The sequence below is a fragment of the Planococcus citri genome, chromosome 1 (genome assembly GCF_950023065.1).
Source record: "Planococcus citri chromosome 1, ihPlaCitr1.1, whole genome shotgun sequence".
Taxonomy (NCBI): domain Eukaryota; kingdom Metazoa; phylum Arthropoda; class Insecta; order Hemiptera; family Pseudococcidae; genus Planococcus; species Planococcus citri.
In genome coordinates this window covers 61,818,178-61,836,380 of record NC_088677.1, presented here as the reverse complement: position 1 = coordinate 61,836,380, position 18,203 = coordinate 61,818,178, and the positions used below count along the sequence as shown (strand labels likewise).

The window sequence follows — 18,203 nt, the reverse complement described above, 5'->3', positions numbered from 1 at the left end:
TACTCTGCTGAACTCACTGCTATTTATCATTGCCTCTGTGATATACTCACCTCTGAACCAAATAACAAACATTTTTTGATTCAAAGTGATTCCTTAAGTTCATTGATTTCTATACAAAACCTATTTTCTGATCACCCTATAGTTCAAAATATTCTTGAAAAACTATTTGAGCTACAAAATTCCCACTTTATTATCCAGTTTATGTATGTTCCCAGCCACATTGGAATCACTGGAAACGAAGCTGTTGATACTTATGCAAAATCTGCAACTACTATTTCCCCCCTTACCATCATCACAGCTGACGACATCAAATCTTTTCTCACTCAAAATATATACATGAATTGGCAAAATTTCTGGTCCCAACAAACAACCAACAAGCTCTTTCAACATAAAAAATCAGTTCATCCTTGGAAAAACCTATCCCACTTAAATAGACTTGAAGAAGCTATCTTGACAAGACTGAGAATTGGACACACCAAAATTACACATAACCATCTTTACCTAAAAGCCCCCAAGCCCTCATGTCAATTTTGCTCATCTGAACCTATATCTGTTCAACACCTACTTTTCTATTGTCCCCAATTACACCAAGATAGATTAGCTCTCCAAATAGATGAATACTCTCTCTCCATCCCTGACAGCCCCTCCGAAATGGAAAAATTTATTACTCTTGTTAAAAAACACAACCTGACAAATTTAATATAATCTTACGTAGGGTGTAATAATCTTGTAATTATAAACACAAAAAAAAAAAAAAAAAAAAAAAAAAAAAAGGTAATTTTTACTGTACTTACGGCGCTATAGGTATAGTAAAAAGTATTTGAATAAGTGAAATGAAAATTCATTTAGCAAAATGATATCATCATATTTCATAACTTTGTTTTTATAAATCAAAATGAGGGGGCTACAGGGTTCAAAATTCGTTTTTTTTTGCACCAGCATCATGTACTCACTCCACAGCATTTACCTATCCAATATTTCCAACGAAAAATCCGTCACCTATACCTACCTACCTGATGGGGATTCGAACCTGGGACCCTACAATTCCTATTCCTACCTACATGCCCTAACCATTCGACTACGAGTTTACATGGTGGGTTAGGGCATTAAAAGAATATATTTGTTGGGTAAACGCCCCACCAAACCACTCCCACTTGGAACATACAGATAACAGATGAGGGGTGTAACAGGATACAATGAGACAGCTGATTTGAAAAGCGGAGATGGAATAGACTGGGGGTATAGCAGGGTACAATGAGCGGCAGGTGTTTTGCAAGTCCCCTTTTCCCTTTTTTAGGATGTAATGCATTAAAATAATGAACTAAAATTGCAATTACTCAGCAATTACCCATCCGAATTGAATGAAAAATAATCTATTCCCTCCGCCTTAATGATTCTCAAATGGTGTCCAATAGGTACAAAAAACGGTTGGATAGTTTAAGAGAACATTCATGTATAATGAAATTTCATTTCTCAAAGCGAAACCAATAGTGTGCTACGCACACTAAAAAGCTATTCACATTGTAGTCTTTTTCTAAAGCAAAAATGGTAGTAAGTAATTTTTTAATGCAAAAATAGTCATTCCTTTGCAACTTTATGGTAATTTTCAACAAAATGGTTAGGCCTACCTATAGTAGGTGTTTTTGGCTTAAATAGTTATTTAGTAGAAAAATGTTTCTGTTTATGGTCATTTTTTTCAGCAGAATTTGTAATTTTTTAAGCAAATATTGTAATTTTTCAACATTTATTATAATGGTAATTTTTTACAAAAAATGGTAATTTTTCAGCAAAAATGGTCTGTTTTTAAACAAAAATGGCCATTCATTAAGTAAAGAGTGTAATTTTTAGGAGAAACGGCCATTTTTTTCAACTGCGAAAGTCTTAATTTCTTAAATTCCGCAAAAATAGGTATTTATAGCAGAAATGGTCATTTTGTAGAAAATGGTACCTATCTGTTTATGGAATAGTGGCATTTTTTTTTTTTAGTAACATTGATCATCTTTCTACGAAAGTGTTCAATTTTTTTAAGCGAAAATGTTCATTTTTTTATCACAAATATTCATTTTCGAGCAAACGCGGTCTTTCTTTGAAGCAAAATGGCCGCTTTGTTACAAAAATGACCATTTCTGCTTGGAAAATAACAAAAACAAGATCTTATTTTTTCAAGTTTGAACAAAAAAGAAATGGTCAAGTTTTTAAAAGCAAAAATTGCAATTTTGTAGAAAAAGGTTTTTTTTCTCTAGCAAATGCCCTTTTTCATCAAAAATGAGTATTTTTCAGTGAAAGTGAACATATTGTAAAAGCAAAATTCATCATCTTTGCATGAATAGTCATTTTTCAAAATGAATTTTTCAAGCAAAAATGTTCCTTTATTTTAACAAAAATGCAAATTTTTGAGAAATACTGTAATTTTTTTCAAATGGAGTTATTTTGTTTGTAGTAAATTTGAAATAATTTTCATCCTCAACTGCATCTGATATCAATTTTTCTCCACTAAATTTCATTATTTCTAATTTAACCAATGAAGATTTTTAGGCAGGATTTCAGTCAGGGCAGAGGACCATTTCATTTTTATCTATTTTTGAAGTACCCAAGTCGAAAATTTACTGTTCAATAAATTTCAGCGAGACACTCGATTGTTTTTTTTTGGCAAATATAGAATTTTAGAAAAAAAGACAAAAAAATTAAAAATGGTCCAAATTAACTAAGTAATTGTTTACTAATTACTCAATGGAAAAAATGGTTCATCCTACAAATTTTAAACATCATTACTTTTTTTCTCCCTCGATGTATCGTAGATGTGATCAAAAAATTTTCCTTTCTCTATATTCATCTTTTGTCTCATTTAAATTAATTTAATTTTTAATGTTTTGATGTAAGTAATTTGAAAAAAACTACATTACAATATTTGACGTACCTAAGTATTACCTATACCTACTCATGCATAGATTATATTAATTTTTAAATTATGTGAACTATGAAATTTAATGATTTTCAAGCCACTAATCAATAATTTATTTTGTTTTGTTTTTTGTTCCAGGTGAGTTCAAATTTTTATTAAGAAAATATGAGGATTGAGAACACGATTATAAGTAAGTTGTCGATTTTGTTTACATTGAATTTCAAGAAATTGATTCTTAATTCATGATAGGCTGAGTTTGAGTAGAGGCTTCTATTCTACTTTAATGAGCCAAATATAGATTTGGGAAGGGTAAGTAATTGTTCAGGATGTTTGTGCGATCAAAATTTTGTGTGGAACGGTCATCATTTCATCAATCTCAAAATTGTAGTGGAAGTTTCTCAGCCGTTCTAAACAATGGCTATAGATGCTACTTAAATGATTATCTTAGTAGGTAAATATTTTATTATGCAATTAAAAATGGCAAATTTTTGCCAAACAAAAAAATTCAGTTGCATAATTTGCAATTTTAACGTATTATGTAATCATTGCTGGCATCAGATCAGTGGTAAATTTCGCCGAAGAAAAAAAGTAAAAACAAGATGTCGGGTATCTTTATCTATATTTACTTGCGTAAAATCTTTCAGTCGATGTTTTCAGTGGTTACCTACATTTTATCAGTAGATGGTTTCCTTGAGAAAGAGAAAACACTCCCAAAAAAAAGTACTGTACATTTAATTCGATAAATTGACTCATATTATAATTGCACTTAGCATTCTATTAATAGGTTGAAAAAATGTAAGTATATAGAGAAATATGAAGTATAAACTTTCGAAACACGACAACGATGGTCGGTATTTGCATATAATTTACATTTAATTAGTCAAATGAAAAGCACCACATGGAAATTACCGATGAGAAAATCTTTTCGCTGTGAAGTCTGTTCATTGGTTTTTTTACCGGGTACCTCGCCTCTACTTGCCCATGCCCAGTTCTTCTTCTGCTTAGATACAGAAGTCGACATCCGATTACGTTCGAATTAACGAACCAATGTGATTCGTTGTTGTGGGATAATGGCAAGATAAAGAGTAGAGATAAATATTGGCGAGAGAAGGAAAAATAGCGGCGCGTAAAGGAAAACGGTAATGCGCGCGATTTTGTAATGTTTAAATTGTTGAAAATACGTATTTTTTGTTGGTCTTTTTCTGTCTCTGTTTGTCGTTCATTGTTCGTATATACCGCGTATATTTGTTAAATAACAATGAAAAAAATCAGGTCGTTGGAAAACATTGTTATCGGTTACTTTCACTTTTAAAACGACGACGACGACGAAGCGATGCTGCGATTCGACTTCGACGAGTGTCGACCGCGTCCAATAAATTCGCGCGTACGAACAGAAATTTTAATTGATACAGTTCTGTCAGTAGATGATTAAAGGTTGTCTAATGGAATGGGTTCGGATTACTTAAGTAATAGGGGGAGTGAACTGGTGTCAAAGGTCGTAGATTCAACGTTTCTTAATAGGTAGATTCGTATTGAGAGATCTGCTGAGGAGATTCCGTCATGGTCTAGGTATGTACGAGTACTTCATTGGATACTTATTGACGGCTAATTAATCGACAAACGTGAGAAGTACATTTGTTGATCGTGTTCTCCGGTAGCTGTCTAACGAATAACTGGGTTTAGATAATTTCTTCAAAGAACCTGAATCTTCACTCTTCAGTACCTTGAAAGAATTTCCCAAGTCAAGTACTTTTTCATTCACAGAGAGAGGTCTCAAAAGCAGTGGTTGTTAGAATACAGCAAAAAATGAAAGATTTTCAGAGTTGAAGCTACCTGAGTACATTTTTTTTATTTCTTGGACACTGTTTTTGAAAACTCTACATTTCTAAAAGTACTCTTTTCCACATCTCGAAGTCTTAAATGAAACGGAAACGTTGGCAAAATGTGACCAGAAGCGACATTAGTGACTGGCCACTTGATTTTTCTACCTATTAGTAGATTTGGACATTTGGAGCCTTCAGTGAGATTCCCATTTTTCTTCATATTCTTCGAATTACTCCCAAAAGTGCGGAAATGATAAAGGCTGTTGAAAATTTTTATCGTTGAAAATCCACCATGCTATTGAATTTGAGCTGCATAAATCAGGAATAGGTACTTGATTTTAAAAAAATCAAAAATTGGCTTCGTGAAACAGAATTTACTCTTTTTAATCAATTTGAAGGTTCCAGCAAGATGTCAAATTCGTTCATTATTCAGATCCTTCAACAAGATCATCTTGCAGCAACTTGGTTACTTTTTTCATCATTGGTGGTCACTAAAGGTTACTGTCTTCAACAAAAAGGTTTCTTTTCTCGTAATTTCACAGCAAAATTTGAAGAAAAATTTCAAAAAAGTGCAAAATTGAAAAATGTACAGACAAGACTTGTGCTTTTGGTTACATTTGTCAACGTTTTAGTTGCCAAAAATTACTTTTTCTTCAACAAATTTTATAAAATTTGATTTATTTATGCATCTTGAAGAAAAAAAAATTGATAATATCATAAGTGAATAATTTGCAAAATACGTAATGTACTTACACCTTATTTTTTCCAAAAAAAATCTCGTTTATTTTGTCAAAGTTGCCGGAAAGCCTTGTTTTATGCTAAAAATTGCTGAAAATTGTCGCCTTTTCACAAAAGATTCCAGAATTTCTCGATTTTTTTCTCCAAAAATTTACCCAAAAGTCTTGTTTTTTTCCAAAAAATTGACAATAAGTTCCATTCTTTCACCAAAAACCTGAAAAAAGTCTCCCTTTCTGTCAAAAATTTCAGGAATGTCTCTATCAAAAAGTCTTGTTTTTTATCAAAAAGTTTCAAAAGAGTCTGGCTTTTGGATAAAAATAGCAAAAAATATCGACTTTTATCCAAATTTGTTGAAGATCCTCACTCTATACTCAAAAAGTTTTAAAAAGTCTCGCCCTATCAAAAAATTGAAAAAATTGAAAAAAGTCTCGCTTTGTCCCAAAAATAGCAAAATATCTTGACATCTCTCAAAATTGTTAAAAATTCTTGTTTTATGCTAAAAATTATAGAAAATTACATTTTTCTTTCCACAAAAAAATTGCCCAAAAGTCTTGCTTTATTTCCAGAAAATTGTCAAAAATCGACTCTCTTACGCCTCTTAATTGAAAAAAAAGTCTAGGTCCACTAAATATATCAAAAAAACTCGCCTTCTGTCAAAATTGATAAAAAGTTTCGTATTTTGTCAAAAGTTAATAAAAGTTGTAACTTGTAAGTAGCCATTTCTCAAAAAATTCCGGAAAATCGCAATCTAGAAGTCTTTTTTTTTTGTTCGCCAAAAAACGACTAAAAAAAGTCTTGTTTTTTCTACAAAAATTGCAGGGAAAATTCATTTTCATGCCAATAGGTGATTTCCAAAAAGTTCTGCTTTTTCTTTTTGCCAAAAATTGTCAAATGTTCTCACTTGATTTTCAAAAAAAAATTTACTTTTTTCCCAAAAATTACCTCAAACTTCCTTACCAGAGATTGCTAAAAATTTCCAAAAGTCTCGCTTTTTTTACCAAACAGCTGCCAAATACTCGAATTTTTAACTAAAACAATTTTTAATCTGAAATCTTCAATGTTTTCCATGATTTTTTCTGCATAAGAGAGTTTTGTTCGCGTTTTGTCAATTGAGATGACTTTTTGTTTTTTGGCGAAAAATTCGAAGAATTAAAAATGTTCTGTTCAAAGAGAAATTTTTCAAAAAGAATAGCAATTTTCATGCTGCTTTTCAAAACTGCCCATATTTTCTGTAAAATATGAATTGTCTGTAAGAAAATCCTTCACCTTGAATACTTTGATTTTTTTATTATTGTCACTATTTTAAAAAAATAAGTTGCTAAACAAAACTGTAGGTGGCTAAAAATTGAATAGAAGAGCTTCAATACAAAAAAATAATCAATAAATTAAATAAATGGGAGAAAAAGGCAACATTTTTACTTTATTCTTTGGAATTCCCTTTACTTTGTTGAAATCGCAACCATCATTAATTTTTTGCTTTCTGAAGATTATCTACTCGTAGTACATACCTACCTAACAGCATATCTATCTACCCACCTATCAAGTATTTCATTCAACTCGTAATTTATTTAATTTTCATGTATTTTTCAAGTCACAACAAATTCTATTCAAATGTATTTTTTTCATGCCAATAATAAAATTCATTCAACCTTTAGGTACAAATTTGGCTCCAGTCATCTAGTTCACCTCCATACCAAACACCCACTTGATTATTCGATTGACCAATCCTCCGCATCATTTTCCTATTTCATATTACAATTATTACTTTCCAATTTAAATCAATTCCATTACACTTGGTACATATTAAATTATAGGGGAAAAAACTCTCTCCTTATTTCAGCTAGCCTGATGATGAAAAGTTGAACTTTCTGAAAAGTACTTTGCTACAAAAATAAAAACTTGAAATAAGCAGAGAGTTGTTCTTTTCCAGTACATATAATATTATTGAAACTTAGGTTCACCTACATACTACCAATTAGGTATAAATTAGTTGAATTCGAAACATCTAAAAGTATCCCACACCTTTGACAGTGATTTAATCACGGAAGATGTGAAAATACTTATTAAGCATCTCAAACAAAAATAACCAATACCTTATGAACTTTTTCACTCGCAAGGTAACATTTTACACACGTATATATTATTAACACGTTAAACGTCTAAAATGCTCGATCGTAAATTAATCATCTGCATCGCAGAGCACAGGTTATATAGGTACTGTAAAACCATCGAGATGTTACCTCCATCCCATACCAAAGTTAATGCTCGTGATTAAAAAAAATCCATCCATCTCGTATAAATAATTTACGATTACTAATTACATCATATTTTTATACGTGTTGAGAACAGTGCAGAGGAGGCCTTCATCGTAAACTTTTTTTTTCATCAACAGAAAAAATATCTGTACACCTTTTCCAGCAGGCTATACGTATTTTGGCGATATTCCAACCCAACGTATAACGTTCGATGCAGATTCATCATAACTACACTGCCACGAACATAACAGATACATATACACGTGTTCGTTATGTATACGTTTAAAACGTTTATTAATAATAATTATCGATGTATGTATATCAAATCATCGACATTGGGTTATCAACCTTTGAACCATGGAGAAAATTTCCCGCTAATGACAAACTCGTCGCATGTACCTACTTATTACTTCAGAGACTAATTCCATACCTATAGTTTTATAGCTGCACAAAAATAATACCCGAGAGAATGTTGATGTCCGAAAAAGAACACGTTGGACGATTTGTATAAATGAATTAAATACTTTTACCAGCGTAAAAATAAACGATTTTGTATATGTTTTACGCACAGCTCCGGTCTGCGGTGTGGTGCCGTGTAATTGCTATATGTACTTATAGGTAAAGGTAAAGGTAGAGGTATGACTTATTGTACTTACTCTGTATCTGTATTTGCTGCAGAGAAATCAACGCAGATATTAGTATAGAATGCAGAATGATGCGGTTTCGGTCACTTTCCTTTCTATCGATCGCGAATATAGCAATTAATTTTATTGACCCTGATCTCATTTCTGCCATTTTATAACATTTACATGATGAGCGGACACGCAGCGATTATGGCCGCGAGGACAAACGTTTATGGTACCCTCTGTAAGGTGGTTGAATGATTATAGAGATTTTGGATTTTTAGGGTGTTTTTGAATCTGAATGAGAAAGGATAGATGTCGATGGGAGGGGGGGGGCTTTTTTTGACATTTTCTAGCTTATATTGATATTCAAAAATTGAAATAATTTCACACTGGCCTTTCGATTTGATTATATTATTTCTTAATGTTTGAGTTCTGGGTCCCCCTCCCCAATTTTGTACTATCAAAGAAAACGTTGCATCCCGTCAACTTCAATCGATGTGAAATTAGACTTATTAAAATAACATGTTACTCATGTTAAACTAAACCAAATTTTGAACTACAAGAAAGCGATTTTATTTTTAGTAAATTTTTAAAAATGGCGGAAGTAGCTCATTGATGACTTATCTAATTTTTCACACCAAAAAAAAAAAGATTGATTCCCACAATTCATTCTTGTATTTTCAAAAATTTTCAAGTTGAAAGTGAGAAAACTGTAGGAATTCAGTTTTGAAAAAAATAATTCGTAAAAGCAAAGTAAAAATTACTCAAATTTTTGAAAATTAAAATCTGGCATATGAAAAATATTAGAAAATTGAGGAAGAAAGTAAAGGTCTATCTTTGATTTCCAATTGATTGAGACAGTTTCAAAGCTATTCTAGCTAGCCTTTGGCCAATTTTTGGCCCTCCAAAGTTTTTTAAATTGAGAAAATTCATTTCTGACAAATTTGGAAGAAAATTAGATTTTTTGGAAAATTGTGCTATAAAAAAATATGGTCTTAATTTGAAGTTTAAAAGATGTCGAATTTCAACAGAGTTTTTCCAACGTAATTTTTGTAAAAAAAAAAAAAAAAAAAATGCAACAACCAGTAAATTTTGCAAAACTTGGCAAAAATTTCATGAAGCACGATTGAAAGCCTATTAAAATGATTAATCGTGAGAAAATATCAATAAAAACATTGAAAATCATTAAGTAAAACCCGATGAAATTTCATTAAAATTTCTCAAATCACAAAAAATTGCGCAGAACCTCAATAAAATATCTATCATTAAATATTATTAAAAATAAAAACTGATGAATTTCAAGAAAACATGACAAAATTTGACAAAAATCGCATGAAACGTCTTTAAAACAAAATTAAAATGACGTAAAAAAATTAAAAAATATTCAAATCAGTAAAAATTATAAAAAAAAACAATGAAATTTTGGAAAAATTCAATGAAATGTTGTGACAACTGCATAAAACATTGTTAAAACGTGTTGAAAATAACATAGCGCACTTAAAAAGCAATAAAACCGTCTAAAATTGCCAAAAAACCAATAAACTTGAAAAAAATCTAAAAATTTGGAGAAAATTGTCTTAAACGTCATTACAAAATAGTAGGTATAAGTAAATGACATAAAAATACCTACTTAGAAAACACTAAAATCGTTCAAAGTTATCGAAATCTGATACAAATTCTGCAGAATTTGCTAAAACTTCCCTACATCGTGAAAATGTATTGAAAATGACCTAAAAACACTAAAAAAAAATTAGCATTAAGATCTTTGAAAATCATGAGAAAGAATTGATGAAGCATGATCAAATTTAACAAAAATTTTGCAAAAAAAAAGTTGGTAAAGTGGGTTTTAAATGACAAAAAAAATGATAAAAAAGTAAACGGTAAGCACCACTATGATAGGTAAACTGATGACATTTTTAAAAAAGGACTCACACAGCATTAATACCTATCATTCCAAATTTACCAAAAGCTGATGGGTCATTCCACGTCAATCGGACCAAGAAGTGGTAGGTGGGTTCGCCGATTTTTTTGAAAGTTTTCCTGTGGAAAGACCTTCCAAAGGGATGACCAATGGCGCAAATCGCAGCTCTCTAGCCCATTTTTAACGGCAGCCAGGGGGTGTCAAAGTTTTCAGTGATCCTAAAATACCATCCATTTCAGCAGTGGATTACTCGATAACCGCGATACCTATCAAAGTAGAACTTTTTCCGATAGTTAGAGGTTTTGAAAGGCTTTTTGGTGATATCATAAAAATCAGTGTTGCCACTTTTTTTCGTACAAAAAATTAGCTAAAAAAGTTTCAAAACGTAGTTTTCATATCGTTCCGACTCTCAAAAATTCTGAAAAAAATATATTATGGACGACTTTTCATGGTGAACAACATATTAAAAAATTGGGATGGTAACTTGGCACAGAGTCGATTTAATAAAATTTAAAGTTTGCGAAAAAATGCGATTTTTTTATTTAAAACATGAAAACAAGTTTTGATAGGTAAATTTGACCCATTTGACCCCTATTTTTACGTATCTGTTGAAAAAGTTGAAAAAACCCTTTCACTCGATGAAATGAACTCCTCACAAAAAAATCAAAATTCGAAAAGATTCAAAAAATGAACGAATTTTTATTTTTTTGTTGTGAGTGTAATTTTTATCAACTTTTTCATGAAATACGTCAGAAAGAGGTCAAAATAAGACAACTGAATAAATTTAAACTTTTTTTGATGTTTTAAATTGAAAATTGAATTTTTTCGAATTTTGATTTTCTTGTGAGGAGTTCATTTCATCGAGTGAAAGGGTTTTTTCAACTTTTTCAACAGATACGTAAAAATAGGGGTCAAATGGGTCAAATTTACCTATCAAAACTTGTTTTCATGTTTTAAATAAAAAAATCGCATTTTTTCGCAAACTTTAAATTTTATTAAATTGACTTTGTGCCAAGTTACCATCCCAATTTTTTAATAATGTTGTTCAGCATGAATAGTTGTCCATAATATATTTTTTTCAGAATTTTTGAGAGTCGGAACGATATAAAAACTACGTTTTGAAACTTTTTCAGCTAATTTTTTGTACGAAAAAAAGTGGCAACACTGATTTTTATGATATCACCAAAAAGCCTTTCAAAACCCCTAACTATCGGAAAAAGTTCCATTTTGATAGGTATCGCGGTTATCGAGTAATCCACTGCTGAAATGGATGGTATTTTAGGATCACTGAAAACTTTGACACCCCCTGGCTTCCGTTAAAAATGGGCTAGAGGGCTGCGATTTGCGCCATTGGTCATCCCTTTGGAAGGTCTTTCCACAGGAAAAATTTCAAGAAAATCGGCGAACTCACCTACCACTTCTTGGTCCGATTGACGTGGAATGACCCTGATGACATTTTGGCAAATTTTGTAAAAAACATTGCAGAAAAATGTTCAAAATGATGTAAATAATACTAAAAAATATATATGCCTGAATATCGTTAAAAATTATCAAAAATTTGATCAAATTTGACCAAAAGCAAAACTTGCTTAAAATATTGTCACACTCAAAATCTATAAGTTGCAAAATACTCGTATGTATAAGATTTTTAAATTTGGAAATCGAAATGTCCCATTCCCATGCACCAATTAATTCCTCTTGACAAAATAATAAATCAGATAGAGAGTTTATGAGCGATCCCAACTCAGGTAAAATTTTTAAAAAGAAATAAAAATCAAATAAAAATAGGTTAAATAAACTCGTAACACGATGAAGGAAAAATATGAAGAAAGTGAAATGGGATTTTTTCACCTCCAGACAATTCTACTTTAAGCTGTGCTTTGAGTAAGGTAGCCTATTTGAATTTTTAAGTACAAAAAAAAATCGAATGAACGAGCAGCCTGTCATTTTTTCAACATACCTACCTAGATACAGGTTTCAAAAATCCATCGTTCGTTCTTATTCAAAACACGTTTCCCTTCCCTCCCTCTACCTCCCAAAAAAATCACAATTACGAGATGGAAAATCTTACTCATCGTTTTAAACCAATAAGTCATATCCTCGTTAATTTTTCCGCATAATTTAAAATTCATTATTTGTCAGACTAGATATTTGTCATGTTTTCAAAATTTTGCTACTGTTTTTCATCTTCACCTGCTGCAGTGTTGCTTACTTCCTATCGTATGATGTCACGATAGTCAAATTCCAAGGTTTACAATGTCTACGTGATGATATCTGTCTCTCTCTACCTATGCGGCCGATGACAGCAAAATTATGCATATTATTGTATAGCTAGTACATTACTCATTTTGTGTTAATTGGTGTATTCCTGGTTCTGAAAACCTAAGGTATACCAATCCCAATCCTCGAACATGCAGTAAATTATAAATTCGATAAATTCGCACTTACCTCATCTTCATGATTGAAAAACAAAAACATAGGTATCTATAAGTAAGGTACATGAAGTAATTCTCGACCTCGTGGTAATTCCATTTATGATTAACACCTCAATGTATCAATTTCTGACACGATCTCAAGGCCATGAAAACAATAGTAATTCGAGACCGATAATCCACGTATTATTTACGTGAACCCATAAGTAGAACTTGAAGTACCTAGATACGTACCTTGGATGGCATTTTTTTTCTACAAAATTCGAAATTTATATTCGCGCAGGCGGTTCAGTCCCTAAAGGGTGATCGTGAAATTGTCTTATAAACGTACATTTGGTCATGAAACATGTCACGGTGTTGGCCAGAGGAGCAATAGGTACAAGTTTAAGCTAAATACTGGAAGGTGTGGTACGAGTATTCCTGCGAGTATTTTGTTGACCTTATTTGAAATTTTCAACGAAAGATTAACCGTGCAATTGGGCATGTTCTTATGACTCCAGGTATGGAGAATTTTTGACAATTATACGCTTTTTCTTTACACGTTTCGATACACGATCCTCCCAATTCCAAAGAATTATAATATTTGTTTACGGTAGTGGTAAATATTCAAACACTTGAGTAGGTAGAAGCAAGGTAGGTCCTATCTATATGGTTAAAGAGTGCGAAAAAAATTCTAATATAAATATGACATCATATAAATTAGTTACATAAACATAGCGAGCATTGCATTACAAAGAGGCGTGTGTATTCTTATGTATATTAGTTTTTCGAAGCGATTTTCACCAAACATTCGGGCGTGAGTCATTACTATTTACGCGTGCATTCATATTCAAATGAAATGCTAAATCGTTGGTAACCGATTGACGATCCGATTATGTGAAATTGCAGTTCTCTAATCACTCCATTACTTTGTTGGTTTTTTCAGGAAATAGAACAAGACCGCCATCTACTCCGACGTAAACTGTTATCAACCCAATCAGAATGTGATACTAAAGTATTAGAGCTACAGGCTGATATCAGAGAACTTCAAAATGCGTTGGATGATCGAGACAACGCGCTTAAACAAACGGAAAAGGAGAAGACTCTATTAATTGCCGAATTGACTGAACAAAATCAAAGGCTACAAATGCAAATCAAAGAGGTAAGAACGATGATAGCTTCATTAATTTCATATATTTTGTACTTGGTTTGGTAAGGTTAGGTAAGGTTATTATTTCGGTTTAATTCGTCATTAAAATATAACGGGCTCTATCGAGCAGTGTGGAACCGTTTTGATGTTTCATCCGATGATTCGTTTGGTTTTTTTCCTTCTTATTTAATAATATTCATCGTTAATATACCTACGCGTAATTATTTTTGAAGCAACGGTGTTTTGCGGTGATTTCTTCGTCATTTGTAGCTACTGCGTCAGTTGAAAAGTTCAGGTGTCAAGTACATTGTTTGAAAAAATACAATTGTGATTTTTTACATTTCAATAAAGATTAACTAACAGAGAAATCTCTTGATCATTTAGTCATCAATTTCTCTAATTTCTTAAAACTTAAAACTACGTTTGGGTCCCATAGGGTAACTCATGAGAAATTCCAACTACCCGATTAAAAAATTGAGAATTTCATGAAAGTGAATTTTTCGAAATATTTGGCTCAAAAACCTGCATAATTTTGTAAAAATACTAATGGCTAGTTCTTACTTCGAAAAATTTCGATTTTAGGAGAGCCAAATTTCGGGAATCTTTTTTCCTTGTAATGTCTCATTTATTGTACTGTTAGGTACTTTTTGAGGGACATTTTACAACTCTCGAAAAATACAATACCTAATAAGTAATAATGTGAATTTGAACATGCAAAAGTAGATTTCAAGGCTAGTATTCAGTTACCATTTGGGTACAGAAGATCATAAAAGGCTAGACAGGTAGGTCAGTGACCTAAAGAGACCAGAAAGACGACTTCGAGAAGCCACACAGACAGGTCAATGACCTTTAGAGGTCAGACAGACGACCTTGAGAAGATAGGCAGATAGGTCAGTGACCTTAAGAGACCAGACAGGCAGATAGACAAACGAGTCAATAACCTTGAGAAGCCAGACAGACAGGTTAATGATCTTAAGAGGTCAGACAGACAATCTTGGTGAACAATTTTGACAGGTCAATAACCTTTAAAGTCCACACAGGTGGACAGAAGACCTTGAGAAGCCAGACATACAAGTCAATGAATTTAAGATGCTCCATTAGAGGCCGGACAGGTAGGTCAGTGAACCTGGGAGGCTAGACAGATAAGTCATTGACCTTACCAGACCGGCTGACGGACAACCTTGAGAAGCGAGACGGGACGCAGATAACCTTGAGAGGCCAGACAGACAGATCGATGACCATGAGACGCTAGACAAGTAGGTCAGTGACCTTAACTGGTCAGGTAGATGAGTCAAGGACCTTGAGAGGCTAGTCAGGCAGACAGAAAACCTTGGGAAGCCATACTGAGGAGTAAACGACCTTAAGAGGCCAGACATAGCAAACAAACAACGAACAATAAGTCAACTTAACCAAAAACCCCTTCCCAGAGGCTATATACTCTTCTACGTATCGGGTCCTCGGGTCGCGTTGTATGGTGTTAAAAAAACCAAAAAATTCATAAACTTTTCTACTGGGGGATTGGATTTTTATATAATAGGGTGGCTCATGCTGACTTATTCGGTTGAACGATCGAGTATGATCAGCTTTCAGTAGAGGAACCATTGTCAAGGTGCGGCTATACTGAATTTAACCGTAACCTTAAACTTAACCCTAGAAGTTAAACAAAGGCAACTTTTATGTTGACGTACATTAAATTCAGTATAAACCAGTCTTATTCTTAAGTTAAGGGAATAAGTTTACGGTTAAGTTCAGAATAGCCGCACCTATAATGAAGTTAATTTTTTTGAAAAATGGTAGTAAGTAAGTAGGTATATACATTTATAATCTCCTTTCATGGGTCCGGACTTGGTAAAGTTCACCCATTTGCTCATTAAACAAGAGCAGATGTCTATTCTTATTATATAGAGCTTTTTAGTGTGCGTAGCACACTATTAGTTTCGGTCTGAAAGTGGAAAAATTCTTTGGAACGAATGTTCTCTAAGATGGATGGACCAATTTTTTTGAAATTTTTGTAGGTAGGTGTGGTTTAATGTGAGGCATGGAACGCCGTAATTATAATTGCAATTACTCAATTAGCTTCTTGAGTAATTGCAATTAATTACAAAAATTTGTACCAAAAAAAGAATAAAAAGGGGAAAAGGGCCATATCAAAAGGAACGCCGACAAAAGCAAAGCCGACCTCAGTTAAATTTCAAAATTTATGTACCGCCACAGGGGTTCTAAAATCTTTTCTATTGTTCAATTTTTGAATTTATTTTTCAAAATTGAACAAAGGAAAAGATTTTATCAAAAGTGAAGCCGACCCCCTGTGGTGTTATATTTATCAAAAGGGAAGCCGATATCCGTTTTCAAATGTAACACTGCGCCGCAGGTGTCCTAAAATATTCTTATCTACAGTGTTATCTTTCCCTTTGTTCAATTTAAAACATTTCTCTATTGTTCAATTTTGAGAAAGGTTTTTAGAACACCTGCAGGTGTTTCATTTACACACATTCAGTACCTAGACACCGCAAGCAGGTGGTTACCCTTTCGGAATCAAAACCCACCAGTCATTTGTGATTTTGCTGTGCTCCCAAGAGGTTCTCTCAGTACCTACCATAGCGCTTTTGGAGTCCATAATGCTTTCAACTCGGGAGCTTTCAGAATAGCATAGTGTACTTATTCGGAATCGCTTTGTGCTTTTTATTTCAAAATAACGTTGTGTTTTTTTTTCAAATTCGCGTTCTTTTTTTTCAAAATCGCATTGTGCTTTTTTTCAAAGTTGTGTTGTGCTTTTTTTTTAAATTCGCGATGTGCTTTTTTTCAAATTCGCATTCTTTTTTTTCAAAATCGCGTTGTGCTTTTTTTTCTAAATCGTGTGGTGCTTTTTTTCAAATTCATGTTGTGCGTTTTTTTCTAAATCGTGTTGTGCTTTTTTTTGAAACCGAGTTGTGCTTTTTTTTCAAATTTGCGTTGTGCTTTTTTTTCTAAATGTCGTGGTGCTTTTTTTAAAATTCATATTGTGCTTTTTTTCAAAATCGTGTTGTGCTTTTTTTTCAAATTCGCGTTGTGATTTTTTTCAAATTCGCGTTGTGCTTTTTTTCAAAATCACTTGTAGTTTTTTTTCAAATTTGCGTTGTGCTTTTTTTTCAAATTTGCAATGTGCTTTTTTTTCAAATTTGCAATGTGCTTTTTTTTCAAATTCGCGTTGTGCTTTTTTTTGAAACCGACTTGTGCTTTTTTTCAAATTCACGTTGTGCTTTTTTTTCTAAATCGCGTTGTGATTTTTTTCAAATTCGCGTTGTGCTTTTTTTCAAAATCGATTGTGGTTTTTTTTTCAAATTCGCGTTGTGCTTTTTTTCAAATTTGCGAGGTGCTTTTTTTCAAATTTGCGTTGTGCTTTTTTTTTGTAACCAAGTTGTGCTTTTTTTTCAAATTCGCGTTGTGATTTTTTTCAAAATCGCTTGTAGTTTTTTTTTTCAAATTTGCATTGTGTTTTTTTTTCAAATTCGCGTTGTGCTTTTTTTTCAAATTCGCGATGTGCTTTTTTTCAAATTCGCGTTATGCTTTTCTTTCTAAATCGCGTTGTGATTATTTTCAAATTCGCGTTGTGCTTTTTTTTCAAATTTGCTTTGTGCTTTTTTTTTGTAACCGAATTGTGCTTTTTTTTTAAATTCGCATTGTGATTTTTTTTCAAATTCACGTTGTGTTTTTTTTCAAATTCGCGTTGTGCTTTTTTTTGAAACCGAGTTGTGCTTTTTTTCAAATTTGCGTTGTGCTTTTTTTTCTAAATCGCGTTGTGATTTTTTTTCAAATTCGCGTTGTGCTTTTTTTTTCAAAATCACTTGCGGTTTTTTTTCAAATTTGCGTTGTGGTGTTTTTTTTCAAATTTGCGTTGTGCTCTTTTTTTGTAACCCAAGTTGTGCTTTTTTTTCAAATTCGCGTTGTGCTTTTTTTTCAAAATCGCTTGTGCTTTTTTTCAAATTTGCGTTGTGCTTTTTTCAAATTTGCGTTGTGCTTTTTTTCAAATTTGCGTTGTGCTTTTTTCATATTTGCGTTGTGCTTTTTTTCATATTTGCGTTGTGCTTTTTTTTGTAACAGAGTTGTGCTTTTTTTTCAAATTCACGTTGTGCTTTTTTTTCAAAATTGTGTTGTGCTTATTTTTCAAATTTGCGTTGTGCTTTTTTGTCAAATTCGCGTTGTGCTTTTTTTTCAAATTTTGCGTTGTGCTTTTTTTTCAAAATCGCTAGTGCTTTTTTCAAATTTGCGTTGTGCTTTTTTTCATATTTGCGTTGTGCTTTTTTATGCTTTTTTTCTGAAATCGTGTTGTGCTTTTTTTTCTGAAATCGCGTCGTGCTTTTTTTTGTAATCGCATTGTGCTTTTTTTCTAAATCGCGT

The 18,203-nt window shown here is 32.4% G+C and overlaps 2 protein-coding genes across 3 annotated transcripts in view; one reads left to right on the top strand and one right to left on the bottom strand.

Moving 5' to 3' along the window:
• LOC135833207 (membrane-bound lytic murein transglycosylase B-like) overlaps positions 1-18,203 on the bottom strand; it is a 161,087-nt gene that overhangs the window by 76,274 nt on the left and 66,610 nt on the right. The window lies entirely within an intron of this gene.
• LOC135833204 (bicaudal D-related protein homolog) overlaps positions 1-18,203 on the top strand; it is a 99,566-nt gene that overhangs the window by 65,307 nt on the left and 16,056 nt on the right. The window contains exon 2 of the mRNA XM_065346889.1: positions 13,623-13,838. Coding sequence (XP_065202961.1) covers positions 13,623-13,838 — 216 coding nt within the window. The remainder of the gene's footprint in view (positions 1-13,622; positions 13,839-18,203) is intronic.